The sequence below is a fragment of the Taudactylus pleione genome, unplaced genomic scaffold (genome assembly GCF_031769625.1).
Source record: "Taudactylus pleione unplaced genomic scaffold, aTauple2 ptg000707l, whole genome shotgun sequence".
Lineage (NCBI taxonomy): Eukaryota > Metazoa > Chordata > Amphibia > Anura > Myobatrachidae > Taudactylus > Taudactylus pleione.
In genome coordinates, this window is record NW_028285109.1 from 184,010 (window position 1) to 205,367 (window position 21,358).

Here is a 21,358-nt window from a genome sequence, read left to right on the forward strand (position 1 = left end):
ACCACCACCTACAGCCCAAAGTCTCACTGTGGAGCCCTATGGACCCTGAAGAAGAAATATATATATTTTTTTAATCAGAAATAGTTGTAAGATGGAAAGCATATTCCCTGTCCATCATTTGTAAGCTCATCTGATGTATAATGGTAGCTGTTTTTCTGTTATGGTTAAATACCTGGTGCTGGTATATCCAAATCTGTGGTCTGCTGCACATTGGTTCGCCCAGGACGAGGGTCAAAGGCTGGGACAAGAGCAGAGAACTGTCTTTTCAATACATAATCATCATCCCAAGTTCTGCGTCTACCCCCTTTTGTCTCGTACTCCTCTTCCTCCTGCCCAGGAAAACGAAGAATTATTGTAGGCTGCCAAGTAGTATAGTAGTAGGAGTATGCCAGAAAAATACACATTACTCCAAAATGCATCCATTTTCCTCTGGGACTTTTAGCATTAGTTACTGAATGCTCAGAAGCACTTACTCACCATTACTTCCTCATACTCCTGTTCCTCCTGGTTGTCATCCTCATTTTCATCATCTTCTTCATCTGGCTCTGGAAGGTCTTCATCATCATCCAGCTCAGCTAGGAGAGTACTCGCCCGACAACTGTCCAGGAAATCTTAAGACCACAAGATGAGAAAGAAGAGTTGAAAGCTAGAACACTTGGGGTTAAAAAGCCAATTAAAACATACATTGCATTAAGAGCACGTATACAACAAAACTACTATGCATTCATCACATCAAAAGCTAGTTCTCCAATCACTTAATTTTTTTCAGTTATGGAATTACAACTTACCATATAGGGAATACTCTGCCTCCTGGCCAGTGTCACTCTCACTGGAGGTGGAAGTTAGGCTGGTGGTCAGGGTATTGCTAAGAGACTGACCAACAGAAAGGCCTGTGGTGGCTGTTGCCACATTGCTGCTGGTGACACTAGAAGTGGACATTGTAACAGTTGATGTAGTTCCTGTTGTGGTCAAATTAGGAAAACTCTGTGCTCCCATAAGCGGCGAGGCTGGGGGGGGGTGTAAATAAAAAATTAATAACTATTTCTTTACCCACATTTCCGATTTCAGAATCTAACCATGTATCGTGCAATGTAAATTCCTCCACCAACAAGCTCACATTTTGTTAATGTAACCTTCCCCACGCATCACTGTATCAGAATGTGTGAAAACTATTTTATTTCTCTGTTATGGCAGATGGCACAGCTCTAGCATTACATATCCCAAATAAACTCCCATTCCGAATACTCACTGGCAGAGCTGACGGCATTTCTTCCCAGAGTATTGGTGTTGTTATCACTGCTGCTTCGGCTAAGGTTCATGTTGTTCGTTGCATTCGTCCGGGCAATGTTTGCAACCCTCCTTACAAAGGATTCCAAGCTGGATGTCTCACGAGATGACAAGTTGGGAACACTAGCACTGGAACTCATTGGAGCCCCTGCAGCCAGAAGCGAACTGACTGACAGCCTGTTGCTGGCGGACGACCCCAGTGGTCTTGGAACAGCAGCCTCCTTGTTGCTGAGCTCTGACACGGAACTGACATCAGGTGAGCTAATGCTCACCATACCCATTGAGATGGCTGGGGCATCCCCCGTCTTTCGCTCTCCTCCTTCAATCACCACTTCTCCCCCTAGGGGGCATGTGGAAGATCCAGGGACTATTGGATTAGAAGACAGCACAAGGATGGGATCATTGTGTAGGTCAGAACCTGATTCCTCTGCCCTCCTCTCTGTCTTGGCACAGGTCAGACTCGCATCACTGCTACTTGCCACACTGCACACGGAACTACTACTCCCCTTGCGACTACAGGAACCAGTCACACCCCCAGCAACTGTGCAAGTGGAGGAGGAATGGGGAGGAGCTTTGTCAGGACAGTTGTTTTTCACAAGGCTGCTCCAGGAAGGTGGTGTGCCTGCAACAGTGGATGAAACAGGTTTGGATGACGCCGCAGAATCTGGGTCATAACCTGGGGCCAGCTTCAGGTCAAATTTTCCTTCCGCGCCCATGCGGTAAGAATTAGAGCCACCGGCATCCCAAATGACATCAATCCAGCCTGGAAAGGGATAGCAGCGTGTAAGATGGAAGAGCAGATAGCAAAAAAAAAAAGATTTGATTGGAATTATGCAAAGAGAAAAGCTGTAGCAAGCACCCAAACCCAATTGTGGTATTTAAGGAATGACCACATCGCAAATAAGCAAGCATACATACAAAAGCAGAATGAGCATTTGAATAAATAATGTATGTACTGCCATATTTAAGCTGGTCACGTCATGACACAAAATTCCAATCAGGAGGGAAGATCAAAATTTTAATCTAATTTAAGTATTCATTGGACATTTTTAAAAAGAAAACATCTCAATTTGTTTTGCTGCAAGCAGAAAAGAGGCCGAGGCCGAAGAAGAGTGAAAAAGAAAAAGATGTCACAAGTTTATTAGATCTACAGAATAAATTTAGTAATGATATACATCCCCGGAATCGTGTGTTAGTGATTGACTGTTTTAACACAGTGGGCAAACATAGCCCAGGATGATGTGTTTGTGCTTTTAAAGTGTTCAACCTAGATAAACAGGAATAAGATTAGTTTACCATTGTGCAGCTCTCCTGTGACCGTGCCTTCTCCCTGGGAGCTGCCATCTTGGTCTCGCCATTTCCAATCAATGCCACGGATGACTCGAGCACCAGGCACCATATATTTCAGAACTTGGGAACGCACCAGCCGCCTCTGACGCCTCAAGTTAGCTTCAGCTTCTTTGGCTGCTTTACCTGAAAGGGTCAATAGAAAGATTTACAGAATTCTGGTTAACCACCGGTAATAAGGACTATAGAGGACCATTCATACTAAACAATGTGAGGTATTTAAAAGGACAAGCCTTGATGGCAGTGTACGACTGATCAATGCATAAGGATAAGGTTGACTCACAGGATAATAAAAAGAATTTTAGGGCTGTTTAAACAAATGGTATTGTGATAACATTGCCAGCTGCTTTTCCCCATCAGCCTCACCTGCCAGGATAGGCCAGCCTTTTGAGTGGCGTCCAAAGGATGTGGGAGGTGTTGACGGGCCTGCCTGTGCCTTGTAACCTCCAAGACTCCTCCAGTCTGCCTGTGCCGGCGTTTCTGTTTGCCGGAGACATGGAGGAGGTCGGAGGGGTTACAGGTGGTCTGTAGTACAATCCCCCAATAAGCTCCCCAGTTACGTCCACAAGCAACAAAAGGAAAAATAAAACAGGCACTAAAAGATTTATCTGTATAGGCTTTCTGTGTTTTGTGACCCTTTCTACTACTATACTATAAATACTGTGTTGTGAAGCCAACATGTACGCCCAGCGTACTCTAATGGCAGACAGACTAGGTTTTTATATAGTCATTGTGCATTACTTGTTTCTCTGTAATTCCACTAGAGCTGTGCTGCTAAATGAAAGTTCTCTCTCATACATTGTATACATTTGTGGTTGCTATAATAAAGTTAAGGAACTGTGATAATTAGATGACAGATGTACACAGCAATAAAATTAAGTCTAGTTTTGGAAAAAAATTATTATTTTTGCTAGATCCACAAGAATAAGAATTCCTCATTATTCTGGTCTTAATGTTAATAATTGAAAATGTTTTTTTCCATCAACAAATAAGGGTCTATTAAATAAAAACAATATGTACATGCTGTAGCAACCAATCAACTCATATTTCACTAGTATAACTACACAAACCTGCTGAAGGCAAATATCCGATTGGGTGCTTGGTTTACAGAGCAATATTGTTCTTTGCATTTTATTCAAAAATAAATCTCAGTGTGCAGTCTAATTCACATTATGTAGTGAAACCATTGTTTTCTGAATAAAAAATTAAATGCATCAATATTAAAACGACTTGTAATATAATATACTGTAGTAACATACCTAGCTGGTCTTCACATACTCCAGTCACAGAACCATATAACTCAAAGCCAGACAATGAGAGGTAATGGGTCTGACCACTAGCGTTCTTTCCCGTTTGCTTGATTCTGATATGCCGCCAACCCTGCTTCTCATCTCTTGCTGGATCAAGCGGCCATGTAGCAGTGGATCTTAAGGACAGCAAATAATATGTAAGTAATGTTCTAACAATAGCCCCACCACCCGTTTACTGTGTTTAAACAGAGAATGAGGTACAATTGCTTACAAAGTGTAGGACGCCAAATTAGAAAATAGTGTTGGAGGCCATTTTCGTAAACTGTTCTAAATATACCTGTACATTGTAGTCCGTAACAACCAAGCAGAGTAGTTAAGTAAATGAAAGTAGGCATCTGATTGGTTGCCAAGAATAATGCCTTCTTACACAGAAATCTTTAGAATATTTTTCTTTATATAAATGTATACTCATATGTAAAAAGGGGATTTGCTATACAAACAGGTTGTGATGACTGCTGTCAAAAACACATTATATTTTTCACAAGAAACTGGTACCCTGGCTCATTCAGACTGCAGTCGTCTACATGGGTATATAATGTAGTCCAGTTTTGACCATCCTTGGAGACCTGAAAGACCCAGTTACGAAGTGCAGAGCGGCCATAGCCACGGGCATGGCGCAGTGTGTAGGCCGACGGCACAATCCAGAGACCAAGGTCAATGGCAAACCAAGCGCTCTTGTCATCATTGGTGTGGCAGTTAAGGGCAGAACTGTCGCGGCTCAAGATATCCTCGAGTCGCCCATAAGGTAGGTTGCGGCCTTCAGATGACGTGACCACCACCAAGCCATAAGCAGCTGGGTTCACCCACTCGTAAGCTGTTCTGAAAAACCACAGAAAATACACAGGATCAAAACAAAATCAAGTGAAATAAAGATCTAGATTGAAGCAGTAACTGCAAATAATACTACTTATTAATATATACGAGTGTGTGATTAATTGCAGAAAAAACACGTCAGAACACCAACACTGCACCAGAATGCTGGGAGGTTTTTTTTTATTAAAGTGCCAACAAGGCTCCTCACACCACTTAGCACACCCCAGTGTTCCTCCCCCATTAATGAAGGAGAAATGACCAAAGAAGGTGTGGCATAGGAGAATATATGATACCAACAATATTGTAAAATGTACATGTATGTTTAGGACAAATGCAGGAAGGAAAGATAAAAGCTAATAGTTTATAGATCTCAGACATTTACACAGCTGTAGGTCAGATTCTACTTACTTGGCATTGGTCCCAACCCAGTACATGATTCCATTGTCATCAAAGTCATGCTGGTGCCGGAACACACAGCTCTGCCCTTCACGTAGCTTGCGCACAAACACAAAGCATGAGCGATCAAAGTCGTACCACTGTTTAGCCACCTGTAAATGCCACAAAACCACCCGTTAGGAGAACACAAAGCACAGCAAGGACTTCCATGTATCACAATAACTGCAACTGGTTCCTAAGCATAGACAGAAAGAGGTTGAAATGGATGGATAATGTACACAGTGTGTATAAAAAGGGCCCATAAATAAAGTGTAAACCTTGTACTCTTTGCCAAGTTATCATTATTACTGCCCTGTTCTGATTACACGTGCCACAGTGCTCAGATATGCTCAACATCACGTCCTAATCACCAATGAATTATTCTCTCACCATCTTCAGCAAGTACTGCTCTAGAGACTCCACAGTCGCCAGTGGCTCCATTTTTAGCATTCGACCGGTTCGGTCAATTAGAGAAGTCTCCCCAGGTGCACGCTCCAGTCTGAACCGAAGCCTCCGAGTCAAGATCTGAGTAATTGAACGAAAATATAAAATAAGTAAAAACCCATAGATTTTACCATACAAAATATAAAGTGAATATAAACTTGTATATCAGAATAATAAACTGAAAGGGGTTTGAAAGATTGAAATTCTTTCTAAAAGTACAATATGTCACACACAATGTAAAGGTGGCAGTTGTATGTCAAAGGGATGGTCTAACCAAGAGAAAACATGTTAATTCTAGTCAATTAAAAGTCAGTTACAGATTCAACAAGTTGGGTGGTGGGTTATGATCTAAATTGCTTTATCTTTATTTACCTGCAGATTGTAATTGGATCCTGGTGTATCATACAGATGAAGTGGAAGCCGTTCTATAGACTCTAACACTGCAATCAGTTTTCGGACCAGTGCTATGGCTGGGCGGCTGAAGACAAAGAATAAGAGTAACACATTATTGGCATCTCTACATATATCAGTTACAACGTAACATTACATTAACATCCACAAACTAACGTAACATCCACAAACAGAACTGAAGCATTTATAGTAACAATATAGTTAGTGGAAAAATACTGAAATTAGGATATGCACCAGATCGTCAATTGGATAAATATTTTAGCAAGAAAAATACGAATGGATGGATAGATACTGCACAATTGGGCTAATTCTAAATTGGGAGCAAAGTGAAGAACAGGATGGACTCAGAAAAAGGGATTTAACATTAAGTACAAAAAATCCTGTATTCGATTTCTTCTGATGTGGGGTACACTGCTACCATGGGACGTTCAAAGGCAGCCCCCCAGGGAAGGGTATGCTCAAGAGATCCGAACGCAGTACTTTCAGCCAAAAAGAAGCATTTTTGGATACAAAAACATTAAAATGATAAAAACTGGCAACTTGTGGACAGAGGACCAGATGGTCGCACGACACCTGCTCCATGGCCCAGGAAGCACTCACCGCCCTGGTAGAATGAGCCGCACACACTTTGAAGCAGGCTGCCCTGAGCCAGAATAAAGCAGGAGAATGACAGAGCGGACCCACCACAAAATAGTGTGCATCCCTGCCTGTCACCCACGCTTATTGTTATCAAAGCACCACAAGCAAATCAGTGAGCCTAACTAATGAAGTTCTCTCCAAATACAGAGTGCAGACTACAAAGAGCCACACGCGCCTGATTTCTCAGAGGAAGCAGATGGGTGTAACACAGAAAAACCTATTTACTGATTGATGTGGAAAGTCAAAACCACTTTAGGTTAGAACGAAGGACTAAATCTACCACCCTATCCTCATGGAAGAGAAGATTAGGCAATTTACAAGATAGTGCGCCAGAAGCTCATAGACACATCGTGCCGAGGCAATGGCCACAAGGAAAACAAGCCTCCAAGTCAGAAACTTCAGCTCAACCAACTCCAAAGGCTCAAAAGGTCCTGTTGAAGAGCAGATCAGGTGCAGATTCCATGGAGTCACTGAGGGGGAGGAAGGGAGACTGGACACACAGAACACCTTACAAAAACGTCTGAACCTCTGGGAGAAAAGCCAAACAGCGCTGGAAATAAAGAGGCAATGCAGAGACCTGTACCTTCAGAGAGCTCAGCAAAGGTCCTGTCTCCAAACCATCCTGCAGGAAAGCCAGGAAAATGAGGACAAAAGGCAAAAGTAAGATACCCTTTCTTCTCATACCACACAATGTAGACTCTCCCACACTCTGTGGTAATTCAGGGTCAAAACAGTTTTCCTGACCCGCAGCATAATCTGCACCACAGGGGACAAAAACTTCTTAGCTCTCAACAGAGAGCGAAGAAGGGCATGCCATGGGCATGCCATTGTAGCCAGCAAAATAGGTCCTAGTGAAGAAAGGGACCCTGTTGTTGCTGGATGCAAGGGAAGATGCATGGCAAATTGCCAATTGGATACTGCCCGGCCTGCCATCCATGACAGACTGAGCACCAGACAAGGCCAGAAAAATGGCTCTGAGTTCCAGAACATTTATGGGAAGGTGGACTGGGATCAAAAACTCTGTAGACAGAGGTGTAAGGCTAACACTCCCCAACCTAGGAGGCTGGCATCCGTGATCACAATAAACCAAGATGGAGTAGACAGAGACCGGCCCTTGCAGAAATTCTCCCTGACCAGCTACCACTGCAGGGACTGATAAATGCTCAGCGAGAGGGTGAGCAATTGAGAGGCCAGGTGGTTGGAGAGCCCTGACCAACTCCTCAGGATGTCCCACTGGAATGGTCTCAAAGGTGCAGGACTGACAGTTGATCGAAGGCTAAGACCTTTGGGACCAGACCCTGGAGGGAGCAAAAATGGTCTTCCAGAAGAAACACCCTCTGGATGCTGGTATCGAATATCAACCCCCAAAAAATAATGCATTGACAGGGTACCAAATGGGATGAAATTCACAATCCAGCCATGTTCTTGTAATACTTGAACCATGCGGTCAAGATGACACTGAAGTTAGGGAGCAGAGGCTGTCTTTATAAAGAAGATTGTCCAAGTAGGGTAGTATTGTTATACCTTCCTACTGCAACAGGAATGCCATCACCACCATGAGTTTTATAAAACTCACAGAGCTGAGGCTAAACCTAAAGGAAGCACCCTGAACTCATAGTGGGCTCTTCCTATGGTGAACTTGAGGAGTGACTGATGCCTCTCCCAGATTGGGACATAGAGATACACATCCTTTATGTCTGTGGAGACTAAAAACTTGTTAACCTACATGCAGCATAATACCAACTTCAGAACTGATCCATCCAAAATCTGGAGTTGAGGGCTCAGAGGTTAAGAATAGGACAAAATAACCCATCTGGTTTTTGGACTAAAAAAAAGGATTTGCGTAAAACCCCTTCTTTTGTTGAGCTGCTAGCACAACCACCCCGTTGGAAAGAAGTGAAGAAATGGCCCATTTTACCGCCAGCAGCTTCCCAGCCTCTATTAGGAGGAGAAAAATCTCCTGAGTGGGTAACCCCTGAGATTGATCACCTAACCTCTCTGTACAATCCCTGACAAGCAGCGGTCTGTGGAGGACTCCATCCACCTGTTGCTGAAAAGGCGACCTCCCACTCCAGTGATTGACAGGTGGGAATCCAACCCTTCAGACACCAGGCTTCTCAAGTGCCTTGGGCCCAGAACGTCTAATGGACCAGGCAGATCTGCCACCATGCGCCGGGTTCTGACTCAGAATAGGCTGACTTCTACAGGTCTGCCCTCTGGTCGCTACACGTCCTAGAAAGGGCGGGCAAAAAGGAACGAAACAGAGACCCTCCAGGTTTTGGCTCTGGAAAAAAAGTACTCTTGCAATCTGTAGCAATCTTTATCCATTTCCGGACCAAAAAGAATGCCACCCACGAAGGGGAGCAATTCAATAAAATACTCGTATTAGAAATTTGCCTCCCAGGAACTCAGCCACAAAGCCTTCCTAGCAGAGATAGCCGTAGTTTAAACACTGGAAGTCATCAGAGCCACATTCTGCAGTGCTTCACAAACATTCTGCACTGCCCCAGAGTTGTTCCGCCAAGTTTAGGAGTTGGACCGATCAACGTCCTATGGCTATTTCCACCCATGCTGTAGCCAGGAAGAGCTGGATAGCCACTCCTGTGCCAATGAAAACCGACCAGAGACAAGCCTTTAGTTTGTAGTCACGCAGGTCTCTAAAAGATGCCAACATGAGGACCAGTAGAGTAGACAGCTTGGCCAACCATGCCACAGGAGCGTCCACTCTGGGGGATTGCTTTCATTTCTGTACATGGTCAGCAAGCAGCAGATAGAGAGATGCAAACCTCCTGGGAACAGCAGTTTCAAGGCGTCTTTCATAAGATCTGGAATGGTAACCGTCCTCTTGTCTACATTTGTATGTCCCGGAAGCCTCGGCCAGTAAGTCCAGTTCCAAATAGTCAAAGGATTAACGGACTGCAGAAATCATGCCTCCACACTTTGTCCAGAAAAGGAATCGAAAACTTCTCACTCCTGTGAGATCAATTCCTCAAGAAGCTCCCTCTTCTCATCATCAGACTCGAATCAGTCAAGAGGAAAGACAACGCTTCTGCGTCTTCCGGAGTAGAAAGAACTGTTCCAAATAGGAAGAGGGCTTTGCAAAATCAAAAGCCGACCAAGACTGGAAGCAGGGCGGATCAGGCATTGGAGGTGGCAGAGAATCAGTTGCCCCTAGGTGACAGACTGCCTGCCCTTCAACAGTAACAGTGGCTGAGGAGCATGAGCCTTTTCCTCCTCCTGGTAAGCCATGCACTTGACCAGCTCAGCAACGAATGTGCCCAAAGCATGAGCCCACGCTCGTTCCACCAAGTAAGATGCAAGCGTCCCTCTAAACTTGTACATCACTGGGCACCACAGAAAAGTGTGCATATAGGACCTCGGAATCCAACTGGCAAAGCAGTTATTCAACCATTCATTGGACACACATGTAAAAATACATTGCTGCTGCGCTCCCCTTAGACTTGGAGGATTTAGCCTAGTCGGCCGTGGAGAAACATTAAAAAAAAAAAAAAAAAGAGAAGGAATGAAGATTGCTGTGTTACCCAACAAGCTAACAAATTACAGATATGTCAAATACAATCAGAAACAAAATAGAAGAACAAAGAAATACTCCAAGAGAGCACAGCAGTTGCAGAGGAGAGAAGTTGGCGTCCCCGAAGTAGTGTCCCTGCAGGCTGAAGATGCAGCACCTCAGAGGAATGGCATATTCAGCAGCTCACCTGCGTGTCTGCTGCCAAGCCAGGAAGACACTTCCAACACACAGCAGAAATCTCTGCCCCATAAATCTCATCCCTTAGGGTGGCCAGCTACCAAAGTGAGCTTCCCTTCAAGGGAAAACACTTGGTAGCGTCCGTTCTCGGACAGCCAGCCCGAGCCACACTCCACCAACATTACAGGGGAGAGCCGCAGGATATCCTCTATCAGGAGAGCCAGCCATGTTTCCAGGCAGTCCCCCATGCGGGAGACCCAAATTCGAGGGCTGGCAAGTGAACTGAATGCAGTGAATGTTCGCTCCACGGCAGTTCTGGTGGTACAGCAGTGCACAAGCAGAAGCTTCCGATTCGCACTGCCCCACTGCTGCCGGACTCCCACACATCTCCTAAGGTAAAAGCAGATCCCACACAAGCCCAGCTCCCATGAGCACTTAAACGAAAATGAAAACCAGGGGTTGCAGAGGGGAATAGCCAGTATCTTAAAAAGCTAGGTTACCGTGGCCGAAGACCCGTACCACATGGTCAAGATGGCACGCATGGCACTGAGGGGGTTAATCACCATCTTCATATTAACTATCAGTGTTCGGCTCTATGTACTGTAAATGTATATATAATAATGTGTTTTAACATGTTATTTTAATATGTTTATATATATTTCCACGCGGTTGTGGAAATCATTTTTTTTTTTTTTGGATCAACTATGCATTTACAGGTAAATGTTTCAAGAATATTTTATTGTATAATACATTGCCATCTTGTTATATGGTATTTGCCCTAGCCTTGCAGTGGGGGTTTGGCGCCAAGCCTGTGTCTTTGAAATGTGTTCCAAGAGGTATTCCTGTGTTGTGAAAGTACTCTAATCTACTGTATATTGCAGTGTAAAAGCAAGTCCAGCATTTGTGGACTACATGCAAAAGCAGCCAGTATTTACACTGCATGCAAACACAATAAATGTACTTGCAGCCCGTTGGTCTGTTCCAGATACCAAGCTACTTGATTTTTATTCTTTACTCACAACTCAGAATCAGCCCCAATTTGATGTTGCGTTATAAATACCACAACGCAAATTAGGTTTCCTCTGCACTTGCGGCGATATTTCTGTCCGTTCACACAACAAGGAAAATGATCCTTAACTTCCCGATTTCAGAAAATATCTCCTTGTGGGTTATATAGTGGAGGAGCTGCGATACAAAATGAGTTGTAGCAGCTTGAATGTCAAATCCTACATTTCATCCTGTATACCCCAAGGCTAGTAGTGACCCCTCCAAAAAATGTTAGAGAAATTATTGAAAGAACAAAAACCCATGAGGCAGACAAACTAATAACTGGTTCCTAGGAAAGATTTTACAGCATTAAATTAAATCAATACATTTATATGCATACAAAATATTTTAGTATTTGTTTGAATGTATATTCTAAATATAATCAGCGATTATTTTCTGTAGATTATACAATTGATTACTATTCAGATCAAACAATAAAAATGACTGACAAAAGCGATCAAATACTAAGCATACCTCTCTTCATCTTCATTCTCACTGAATGCAGTTTTAAAGACATTCAATCGCTCCACAAGTTGCCCACAGTCCTGCTTCAGATCAAAATCTTCACTCTATGAGACAAAGACTTTGGTCAATTTCATCAAAACCATAAATGAAAAAAAAAGACACAGATTGTTAAAAACTGTATATTTTAAAGGTATTTTAACTGCTTTTCTCTGAAGAGGTGCACCAGGCATTCCCTTGCCTGCTGGGAATTACTTAACTAACCAAGCCCTAAAGAACAGACGAGAGAGGAAGACTATGGGCCTGATTCAGACCCACTCGCGAGCGGCTGTCCGCTCGCAAGTGGGTCGATGTTAGGCACTGAGCATGCGCACGACGGAGGGAGCTCCGTCGTGCGCATGCGCCAGACGCGACGAGCGAAGGAAAGTCCTTCGCTCGTTGTGTCCGATCAAAGGGGGCGTGCTGTCAATGTTGATTGACAGCACGCCCCCTTTGGTGGGCGTGCCGGGGGCGTGCCTCCCTGACGGGGGCGTTCCCACGGGAACGCCTCCCGTCAGAAGCCGGCCCACTGACATCACTAGTGATGTCAGTGGGAGTGATTTTGGCTCTGTTAGAGCCAAAATCACTCCGGAGCTTGCGGTTGAAAACCTCAACCGCAGGCTCCGGCTCGCAATTTCGATGGTCGCGATGGTCATGACCATCGCGGCCATCAAAATGCACGCTCGTATAGCCTGTGGGTGGTGACCCACAGCTATACGAGCGTCCAGGAGGACGCTCCATGAAAATGGAGCCCGGCCCTCATTCAGAGCGTGCGCTCTGCTCAGAGCGTACGGCTCTGAATGAGGGCCTATGTCCGCCTACATTCTGTGTTCTCATTTATTCAACTGGCTGACATTGGAAACACAAGGACATCCCACAGCTGCCCCTACAGGAGGGCACACTCTGAAGTTGTTATGCGCAAAGCCACTTGTTCCAAACTGCTAGCCTTGGACACAAAAGTAATATGCCTGTAAAACCTTAGAAATGGAGGTCCCAAGTTCTACCGGAGACCAAAAGGACTAAAATCTAGAGAGAATCTCTGGAGAATTAAGAGGAAAAAAGAATTTATAACCCCTGTGGCCTAACTATAGTTGTGACCAGACAATGGCCAAACAAAACATTACTCACAAAAGGTAGGTAACTCAAGAGTCCCCATAGACTCCGCATCACCTTCATAGGAGTCAAGCAAGAGTATAAGCCACCTTTAAAAGTTGCTGCGTTGTCTATAATGTTACTACTGAAGGTAGTTATCTCTGTTTATAACTTAGTACATCTTAGATCTTGTTTTCTGTTATGAGATATATAATTGTTTAAATGTCTATTTAAACCTATGCGACTATATTATTTGTATTGCATACTGAATTTTGTATCACTGATGTATTTTGGTGCTTCATACAATAAAAAACTTTATTGGAAAAAAAAAAGTTGCTGCGTTGGTAATCAAAACTGTGGTCTTCGGGAGATCCAACTTGGGAGGAGTCTATAATTTTTCAGCCAACATCACTTGGGAGAGGATAAAACAAGAGATATGGTAAGAACTTACCTTTGTTATCTCTGTTTCTACGAAGTCCATAGGGTCCACAGGGTGACCTTGGGGTATAGCTGGATCCTGGATCCTCGGGCACCACGGAGTTAAAGCTTTCAGCTGCTCCCAGGATGCACTTGGGTCCAACCTCCCCTATACCCCGCCCCCGAGCCACAGGCACCTCAGTTGGTAAGCAGCCCAGGCCGGAGGAGGAGACGAAACAGAGAGAAGGAAGACTGGAACACACAAGAACCATACTCACAGAAATGGGAGACGGAAAACCGGTGACCAGTCACACAGCCCATATGAAGCCAGGTGCGTCAGGGCGGGTGCCCTGTGGACCCTATGGACTTGGTAGAAACCGAGATAACAAAGGTAAGTTCTTACCATATCTCTTGTTTTCTACTTCAGGGTCCATAGGGGTCCACAGGGTGACCTTGGGGATGTCCCAAAGCAGTCCAACTAAGGGCGGGGACGCTCCTGTGCTGAGAGGAGAACCCGGCGCCCAAAGGATGCATCCTGAGAGGCAAAGGTGTCAAACGCATAGAACCTCAAAAAGGTCTGAATGGAAGACCAGGCGGCCACCTTACAGAGCTGAACAGCAGAGGCGCCACGTCTAGCAGCCCAAGAGGGACCCACAGACCGAGTGGAATGAGCCTTAACAGAGGCTGGAACAGGTAAACCCTCCTGCATATAAGCCTCAATAATAACAGAACGAAGCCAACGGGCTAGAGTCTGTTTGTTGGCAGGCCAACCCCTCTTGTGAAAACCAAAGAGGATAAACAAAGAATCCGACTTCCTCACAGAACTAGTCCGGTCCACATAAACCTGGAGTGCCCTTACAACGTCTAAGGAAGTCTCCCCAGCCGAAAGATCAGGTGACTGAAAGGCTGGTACAACAATTTCTTGATTAATGTGGAACCTGGAAACCACCTTAGGCAGGAAATCAGGACGAGTGCGAAGCACCGCTCTGTCCTGATGAAAAATCAGAAAAGGGGGACGACAAGAAAGCGCCCCCAAATCTGAAACCCTCCTGGCAGAAGCAATTGCCAAGAGGAAAACAGTTTTAAAAGTTAGCCACTTGAGCTCCACTGACTCCAAGGGCTCAAAAGGCGGACCCTGTAAGGCCCGAAGAACCACCGCCAAATCCCACGGGGCCACAGGTGGCACAAAGGGAGGCTGGATTCTTAAAACTCCCTGGAAAAAGGTGTGTACGTCCGGCATAGCAGCGATCCTGCGCTGGAACCACACCGACAGAGCAGACACGTGCACCTTCAGTGAGGAAAGACGTAATCCTAAGTCCAAACCCGACTGAAGGAAAGCCAAAATACGCGAAACCCGGAAAACCTGGGGATCATATTTTCTGGCCTCGCACCACTGAAAGTAAGTGTGCCACACTCTGTGATAGATCCTCGCGGAAGCAGGCTTGCGCGCCCTCAGCATGGTGGTAATAACGGAGCTAGAAAAGCCCCGAGACCTCAGGACGGCTGTCTCAAGAGCCACGCCGTCAAAGATAGTCGACCCAGATCCGGGTGAAGACAGGGCCCCTGAGACAACAGGTCCCGCCGTTGAGGTAGGAGGAACGGAGCGTCGATGGACAAGCTCCGCAGATCGGAGTACCACGGCCTCCTGGGCCACGCTGGGGCCACCAGGATCAGTGTGCCTCCGTCCTATTTGAACTTGCGCAGGACCCGAGGCAGCAGAGATATCGGAGGGAACAAGTAAGCCAGTTGAAACAGCCATCTCACCGACAGAGCGTCTATCAGACTTGCGCCTGCGTCCCTTGTCCTTGACCCGTACACGGGCAGCTTGTGATTGTGACGGGACGCCATCAGGTCCAGCTCTGGCAGCCCCCACTTGTCCACGAGTAGTTGGAATACCTCTGGATGAAGCGACCATTCCCCGGGATGCACGTCGTAACGGCTGAGGAAGTCTGCCTCCCAATTGAGGACTCCTGGGATGAAAACTGCAGAGAGAGCTGGAAGATAGCGCTCCGCCCAAGCCAGGACGCGGGACACCTCCGACATCGCAGCTCGACTGCGAGTCCCTCCCTGGTGATTGATGTACGCCACCGTGGTGGCGTTGTCTGACTGCACCTGAACGGCCCTTCCGTGAAGAGCGGTGCCGGACAACTGCAGGGCTCTGTATACTGCCCTGCAGTTGATGGGAAGAATCGCTTCCTCCGCCGACCAACGACCCTGAAGTGACAAGGAGCCTGTCACCGCCCCCCAACCCCGGAGACTGGCATCTGTCGTGAGCAGAACCCATTCCGGGATCCAAAAGGGGCGCCCCTCTAGGAGATGAGCTGTCTGCAGCCACCAGGCTAGGGACAGACGCACCTCCGAGGACAACACCAGCATCTGAGAGCGGATCCTGTGTGGCAATCCGTTCCATTCCGAAAGAATCAGCCCCTGCAGGGGCCTGGAATGGAACTGGGCAAACTCCACCATGTCGAATGCCGACATAATGGACCCCAAAACTCTCATCGCTGAGTGCACCGACACTCTGCCACTGCTCAGACAGCCGTGAATCCACAGCTGTAAGGAGGAGACCTTCTCTGGAGTCAGAAAAATCCGTTGCTGACGAGAGTCCAGCAGGGCCCCCAAATGAACCATCCGCTGTGATGGGATGAGGGAGGACTTCTTCCAGTTGATCAACCAGCCGTGCGCCTGTAGACAAGCGACCGTCAGGTGGAGATGCTGGATCAGTACCTCCGGGGAGCTTGCCAGCAAGAGGAGGTCGTCTAGATACGGTAGCAACCGTATCCCCTGGCTCCGAAGGTGAGCCGCCATGACCGCCATCACCTTGGTAAATACCCTTGGTGCCGTGGAGAGACCAAAGGGTAGAGCCCTGAATTGGTAGTGGTTGTGGAGAATAGCAAACCGCAGAAACTGTTGGTGCGATGTTGCTATAGGCACATGGAGGTAGGCGTCCTGGATATCCAGGGAGACCATATAATCCCCCGGTTCCATCGCCAGAATGATGGAACGCAAAGTTTCCATCCTGAATTTGGGAACCCTGAGAAACCTGTTCAGGGACTTCAAATTGAGGATGGGGCGATGAGAGCCATTGGGTTTCTGCACCAGAAACAGCGTAGAGTAATACCCCATCCCACGTTGAGACTGTGGTACGGGTATAATGACCCCCGCCGTCAGCAAGGCCTCTATGGCTTCCTGAACCTGCAAGGCCTTGGTTTTGTCCTGAGAAGGACTTGTGCAAAAAAACTGGCAAGGCGGCCTGTGCCAAAAAGACAGGGCGTACCCCTGGGAGACCACTTCTCGCACCCAGGCATCCGTGGTGGTATTGTGCCAGCACTGGGCGAATTGAAGAAGTCGGCCTCCCACTCTGGGGTCCCCCAGAGGGAGGCCCGTCCCATCACGCAGAAGGCTTATCTTCTGGCTTGGAAGAAGGGCGCCTAGCACTCCAGGCTTGCTTCTTTGGCTTTGAGGCGGTCTTGGGTGCGGACTGCCTCGGGAAGGACTGATCCTTTGCCTTGCCCTGAACCCGAAAGGAACGAAAGGCCGAGCTCCGGACCTTAGCAGGTGTAGTAGCTGAAGGGAGGAAGGCTGACTTGGATTTCGCTAGGGTATCTACTATTTTGTCCAGGTCCGGACCAAATAGTAATTCTCCATTAAAAGGTAAGGCCTCCAAGCCTTTCTTTGAATCCGCGTCTGCTCTCCAAGACCGCAACCACAAGGATCTACGAGCAGACACTGCTGCCGCCGAAACCCTAGAGGTCAACAGGCTAGCATCCAAAGATGCTTCTCCAATGTAGGAGGCGGCATCTCTCATCTGTCCTAACAACGCCCTCTGGACGTCCGGAGCTTCATCCGTAAACGCGTCCTCCAAGGCGTTGGCCCACCCCTCAATGGCCTTGGCCACCCAGGAGATGGCCATGGACGGCCGGGCTACCGCCCCTGAGAGAGAATAAATAGACTTTAAACAAGTCTCCACCTTCCAGTCCGTAGGATCCTTCAGCGAGGATATAGACGGCAATGGCAAAGTAGCACTCCTGATGAGGCGTGTTACATGGGAATCGACTGCAGGCGGAGTTTCCCATTTCTTACAATGCGCCTCCGGGAATGGATAATTGGACGCCAAGCGTTTCTGTGGCAGGAAACGCTTACTGGGTGTCTGCCAGGCCACCGCCATGTGATCAGTCACCTGATCAGACAAAGGGAACGCTGCAGAAGTAACCTTAGCTCTTTTAAAACTAGGATACCTCGACTTGGGAGCGGGTGCCTCATCCTCAATCAGAAGAATGGCCCGCACCGCCTTAACCAGAGCCCGCACATTGATGGAAGACTTAGTGTCTACCTCCTGGACTGAGGCATCTGAGGCCGAGTCATCCTGCACCTCACCATCATCCGAGGACACCTCAGAATCCGGAAGATGCGCAGCCTGCGCCATGACTGAGCGTTTAGACGCCCTGGAGGGCACGTCACTGCGCAACATCGACTGAAAAGCCGAAGATGTTGCCGCCAAATCTTGGACAGTGTGGGAAAGCGCATCCACCCAGGGTGGAGGAGTTGCCACAGGAGCCTGAAACGGCACCACAGCCTGCTGTGCCACAGGGGGCATACATTGGCAACCCCGCATAGGGACCAACAGGCTGAGACCCCGGGGGAGTCTGCAATAATTGTGGGACACCCGGGGAATGGGGGATGGCAGGCTGGGGCAACGCCCTAGTAGGGGCGGCAGTCGGGACCGACAGACGGTCCGCGATGGACACCAGCACCTGGGAAAACATCGCCCATGGTGGCTCCTGCAACATGGGAGGTTTAGACATACCAGGGAGCGCCTGGCACCGTCCGCACAGGCCGTCCTGTGACAAATCCTCCCTATCCACTCCTGCAGAACAACGCTTGCAGGAGAACAATACCGGAGCCACGGAGTGCTCAATCTCCTCCTCGGACATGACGTTGGAAGAAAACGTGCGCACTCACCCGTGTGCTGGACAACAGCCCACAATATGGCACCGTGTAGCACACAACTGTATGTGACGGACCTCACCAATACGTGATCTATATAGGTGAGGTCAGTAGAAACACCCTTCCCCCGCACACCTGTTGGGCTTGTAGGAGAAGGAAAGGGATAGGTATAGGCTGACAGTAAGTAGAAAAAAGACACAGACAGGCAGCACTAGCAAAAGTCACATACCATGCAGAGAAGATATACTCACTGCACCTTTCCACTACAATCAACCTCCCAGATTCAGTGTCTGGGAGGGCTATAGTGCTGTGTACACTGTCCTTTTGCAGGGGAGAGGTACACAGGGGGACCGGTCCGCGTGCTCCCCGAGAGTATCCGCACTGCCACAGAGAAAATGGCCGCTGGAGACCTCAGAGGAGGAGTGGCCCGAGTAATCTGCAGCTCAGCGACGCCAGGCTCCGTGCTGAAAGGCGCGCTGAGTTGAGGGGAGGAGCCGCTAGACACGGAAGGCTTCCTCCCCTGGCTAGCATAATAACCCCCGGGTTGCCGGCATCCCGCTTGCCGCGATATTAACCCTGGTGGTCTAGTGGTCTGGCGGGGTATGCCTCCGCTGGAGGGGGGGCCCGCCGCCACCGCTAGCGCCCCCGGTCTGTCCCCTAGACCGGGGGCATGGGACTAATCAGCGGTGCGCGGCTTACCTGATCTCCCCGGCGTCTTCCGGCAGCAGTCCCGGGGGAAACCAGAGTCCGGCTAGTACAGACTCTGGCTTCCCCCGCTGCGATCCCCAGTTCAGTGCTGGCGTCGCGGCGCCAGCAGGGAGAAGGAGCGGCAGCGTGGGCGTCTGTACAGACAGCCCAGCGCTGCCGCTCTGGAGAAAAACTGAAGTAAAAAATAAATAAATTTAACTAAGTTAAATAAAAAATTAAAAGCTTTAGGGGGCTGCTCCTGCAGCCCACCCCGCAGGGTGACCCGACTCCGGCCGGGCACCATCTAAAACTGAGGTGCCTGTGGCTCAGGGGCGGGGTATAGGGGAGGTTGGACCCAAATGCATCCTGGGAGCAGCTGAAAGCTTTAACTCCGTGGTGCCCGAGAATCCAGGATCCAGCTATACCCCAAGGTCACCCTGTGGACCCCTATGGACCCTGAAGTAGAAAGAGTCTGTAGTCGTCAGGAAACCTTGAACTCCGTTTTAGGTGTGGTCCATATCTCTCAAAGTAAATATTCTAGCAGAGAGGTAAAAAAAAAAAAAAAAAAAAAAAAAAAGACTACTCTTACTCCCAAGATTTCCTAAATTGGCCAAACTCCTGGTTTAGCTTCTATACTCCATTGTTTCAATGACCCCCAATTACAGTGCATCCAGAAAGTATTCACAGCGCTTCACTTTTTCCACATTTTCTTATGTTATAGCCTTATTCCAAAATTGAATAAATTAATTTTTGTCCTCAAAATTCTACACACAATACCCCTTAATGACAACGTGTAAAGTTTGAGATTTTTGCAAATTTAATAAAAGAAAAAACTAAAGCTGGGTACACACCTAAAGATTTTCTGTCCAACTATCCAACTAGTTGATTGGTTGGAATAAAAATCTGGTAACGGATGGGAGTAAATGATGATCAGCAATTTGTTCCTAAATGCCAGAAAACAGATGAAAATGGTCGGTCAGACAAGTTTGTTAAATGTTTGATCTAAACAATTTGTTCAAACAATAGTTTTTGTCCATTTTCTGGCATTTGGGAGCAAATTGCTGATTGTCATTTGCTTTCATACCTTACCAGATTTTCATTCCAACCAATCAACTAGTTGGATGGTTGGACAGAAAATCTTTACGTGTGTATGCACCTTAAGAAATCACATGTACATAAGTATTCACAGCCTTTGCCATGAAGCTCAAAATTGAGCTCAGGTGCATCCTGTTTCCACTGATCATCCTTGAGATGTTCCTACAGCTTAATTGGTGTCCACCTGTGGTAAAACAGGATTTTGGTACTTACCGTTAAATCCATTTCTCCGATTCCACAGGGGACACTGGAGCTTCATGACAGTGGGGTATAGACGGTGGGTTGAGTTGAGCCTGGCACTTTAAAAATCTACAAGTGTGACTGGCTCCTCCCCCTCTATGCCCCATCAGCCCCAGTTTTAAAGAACTGAGCCCGAGAGGAGACGGAGAACAGACTGAAGAACAGAGAAGGAGAACAGGAAAAGAAACAATCCAACATACTGACACACTGCAAGAACACAGCAGGCTGCAGTGATAAACAGTCACACAACGAAAACAGACCAAACTGCAACAGAACTGAAGCAGAACAAGCAACTGAGAACAGGCAAGAAGCACTGGGTGGGCGTCCAGTGTCCCCTGTGGAATCGGAGAAATGGATTTAACGGTAAGTACCAAAATCCTGTTTTCTCCTTCATCCACTAGGGGACACTGGAGCTTCATGACAGTGGGGACGTCCCAAAGCTACCCTCCTGGGGGGGAGAGTGCTGAACGCCCTGCAAGACACTACGACCAAAATTTAAAGCAGAAGCCGCAAAAGTGTCAAATCTGTAGAAACGTACAAAAGTATGAACCGAAGACCACGTCGCTGCCCTACAAAACTGCGAAGCCGAGACACCTCTACGTGCCGCCCAAGAAGTACCCACAGAGCGCGTAGAATGCGCAGAAATGGATACCGGCGGTGGTCTAGCAGAAGCAACATATGCCTGACGAATAGTCAGACGAATCCACCTGGCCAAAGTTTGTTTAGACGCAGGCCAGCCACGCCGATTAGCATCATAAAGGACGAACAGAGCCTCTGATTTACGTAGCCCCTCAGTACGGGACACATAAATGCGAAGTGCCCGAACCACATCCAAGGAGTGAGAATCCCCAGAAGAGTCCGACAACGCTGGCACTACAATCGGCTGATTCAGATGAAAACCCGAGACCACCTTGGGCAAAAAGGAAGGCCGGGTACG

At 47.4% G+C, this 21,358-nt stretch overlaps 1 protein-coding gene across 7 annotated transcripts in view; it reads right to left on the reverse strand.

Annotated features, from left to right (window-relative positions):
• HECTD1 (HECT domain E3 ubiquitin protein ligase 1) overlaps positions 1-21,358 on the reverse strand; it is a 101,729-nt gene that overhangs the window by 26,098 nt on the left and 54,273 nt on the right. For 2 of the 7 annotated variants that reach the window (XM_088456549.1, XM_088456546.1), the window contains exons 18-29: positions 11,917-12,011; positions 6,009-6,114; positions 5,583-5,717; positions 5,166-5,305; positions 4,440-4,763; positions 3,894-4,060; positions 3,001-3,114; positions 2,584-2,760; positions 1,250-2,050; positions 789-1,007; positions 478-611; positions 173-329 (exon numbers count right to left, since the gene is read on the reverse strand). In XM_088456549.1, the coding sequence (XP_088312675.1) occupies positions 173-329; positions 478-611; positions 789-1,007; positions 1,250-2,050; positions 2,584-2,760; positions 3,001-3,114; positions 3,894-4,060; positions 4,440-4,763; positions 5,166-5,305; positions 5,583-5,717; positions 6,009-6,114; positions 11,917-12,011 (2,569 nt within the window). The remainder of the gene's footprint in view (positions 1-172; positions 330-477; positions 612-788; positions 1,008-1,249; positions 2,051-2,583; positions 2,761-3,000; positions 3,115-3,893; positions 4,061-4,439; positions 4,764-5,165; positions 5,306-5,582; positions 5,718-6,008; positions 6,115-11,916; positions 12,012-21,358) is intronic. The other 5 variants (XM_088456550.1, XM_088456552.1, XM_088456551.1 and 2 more) reach the window with 3 other exon arrangements.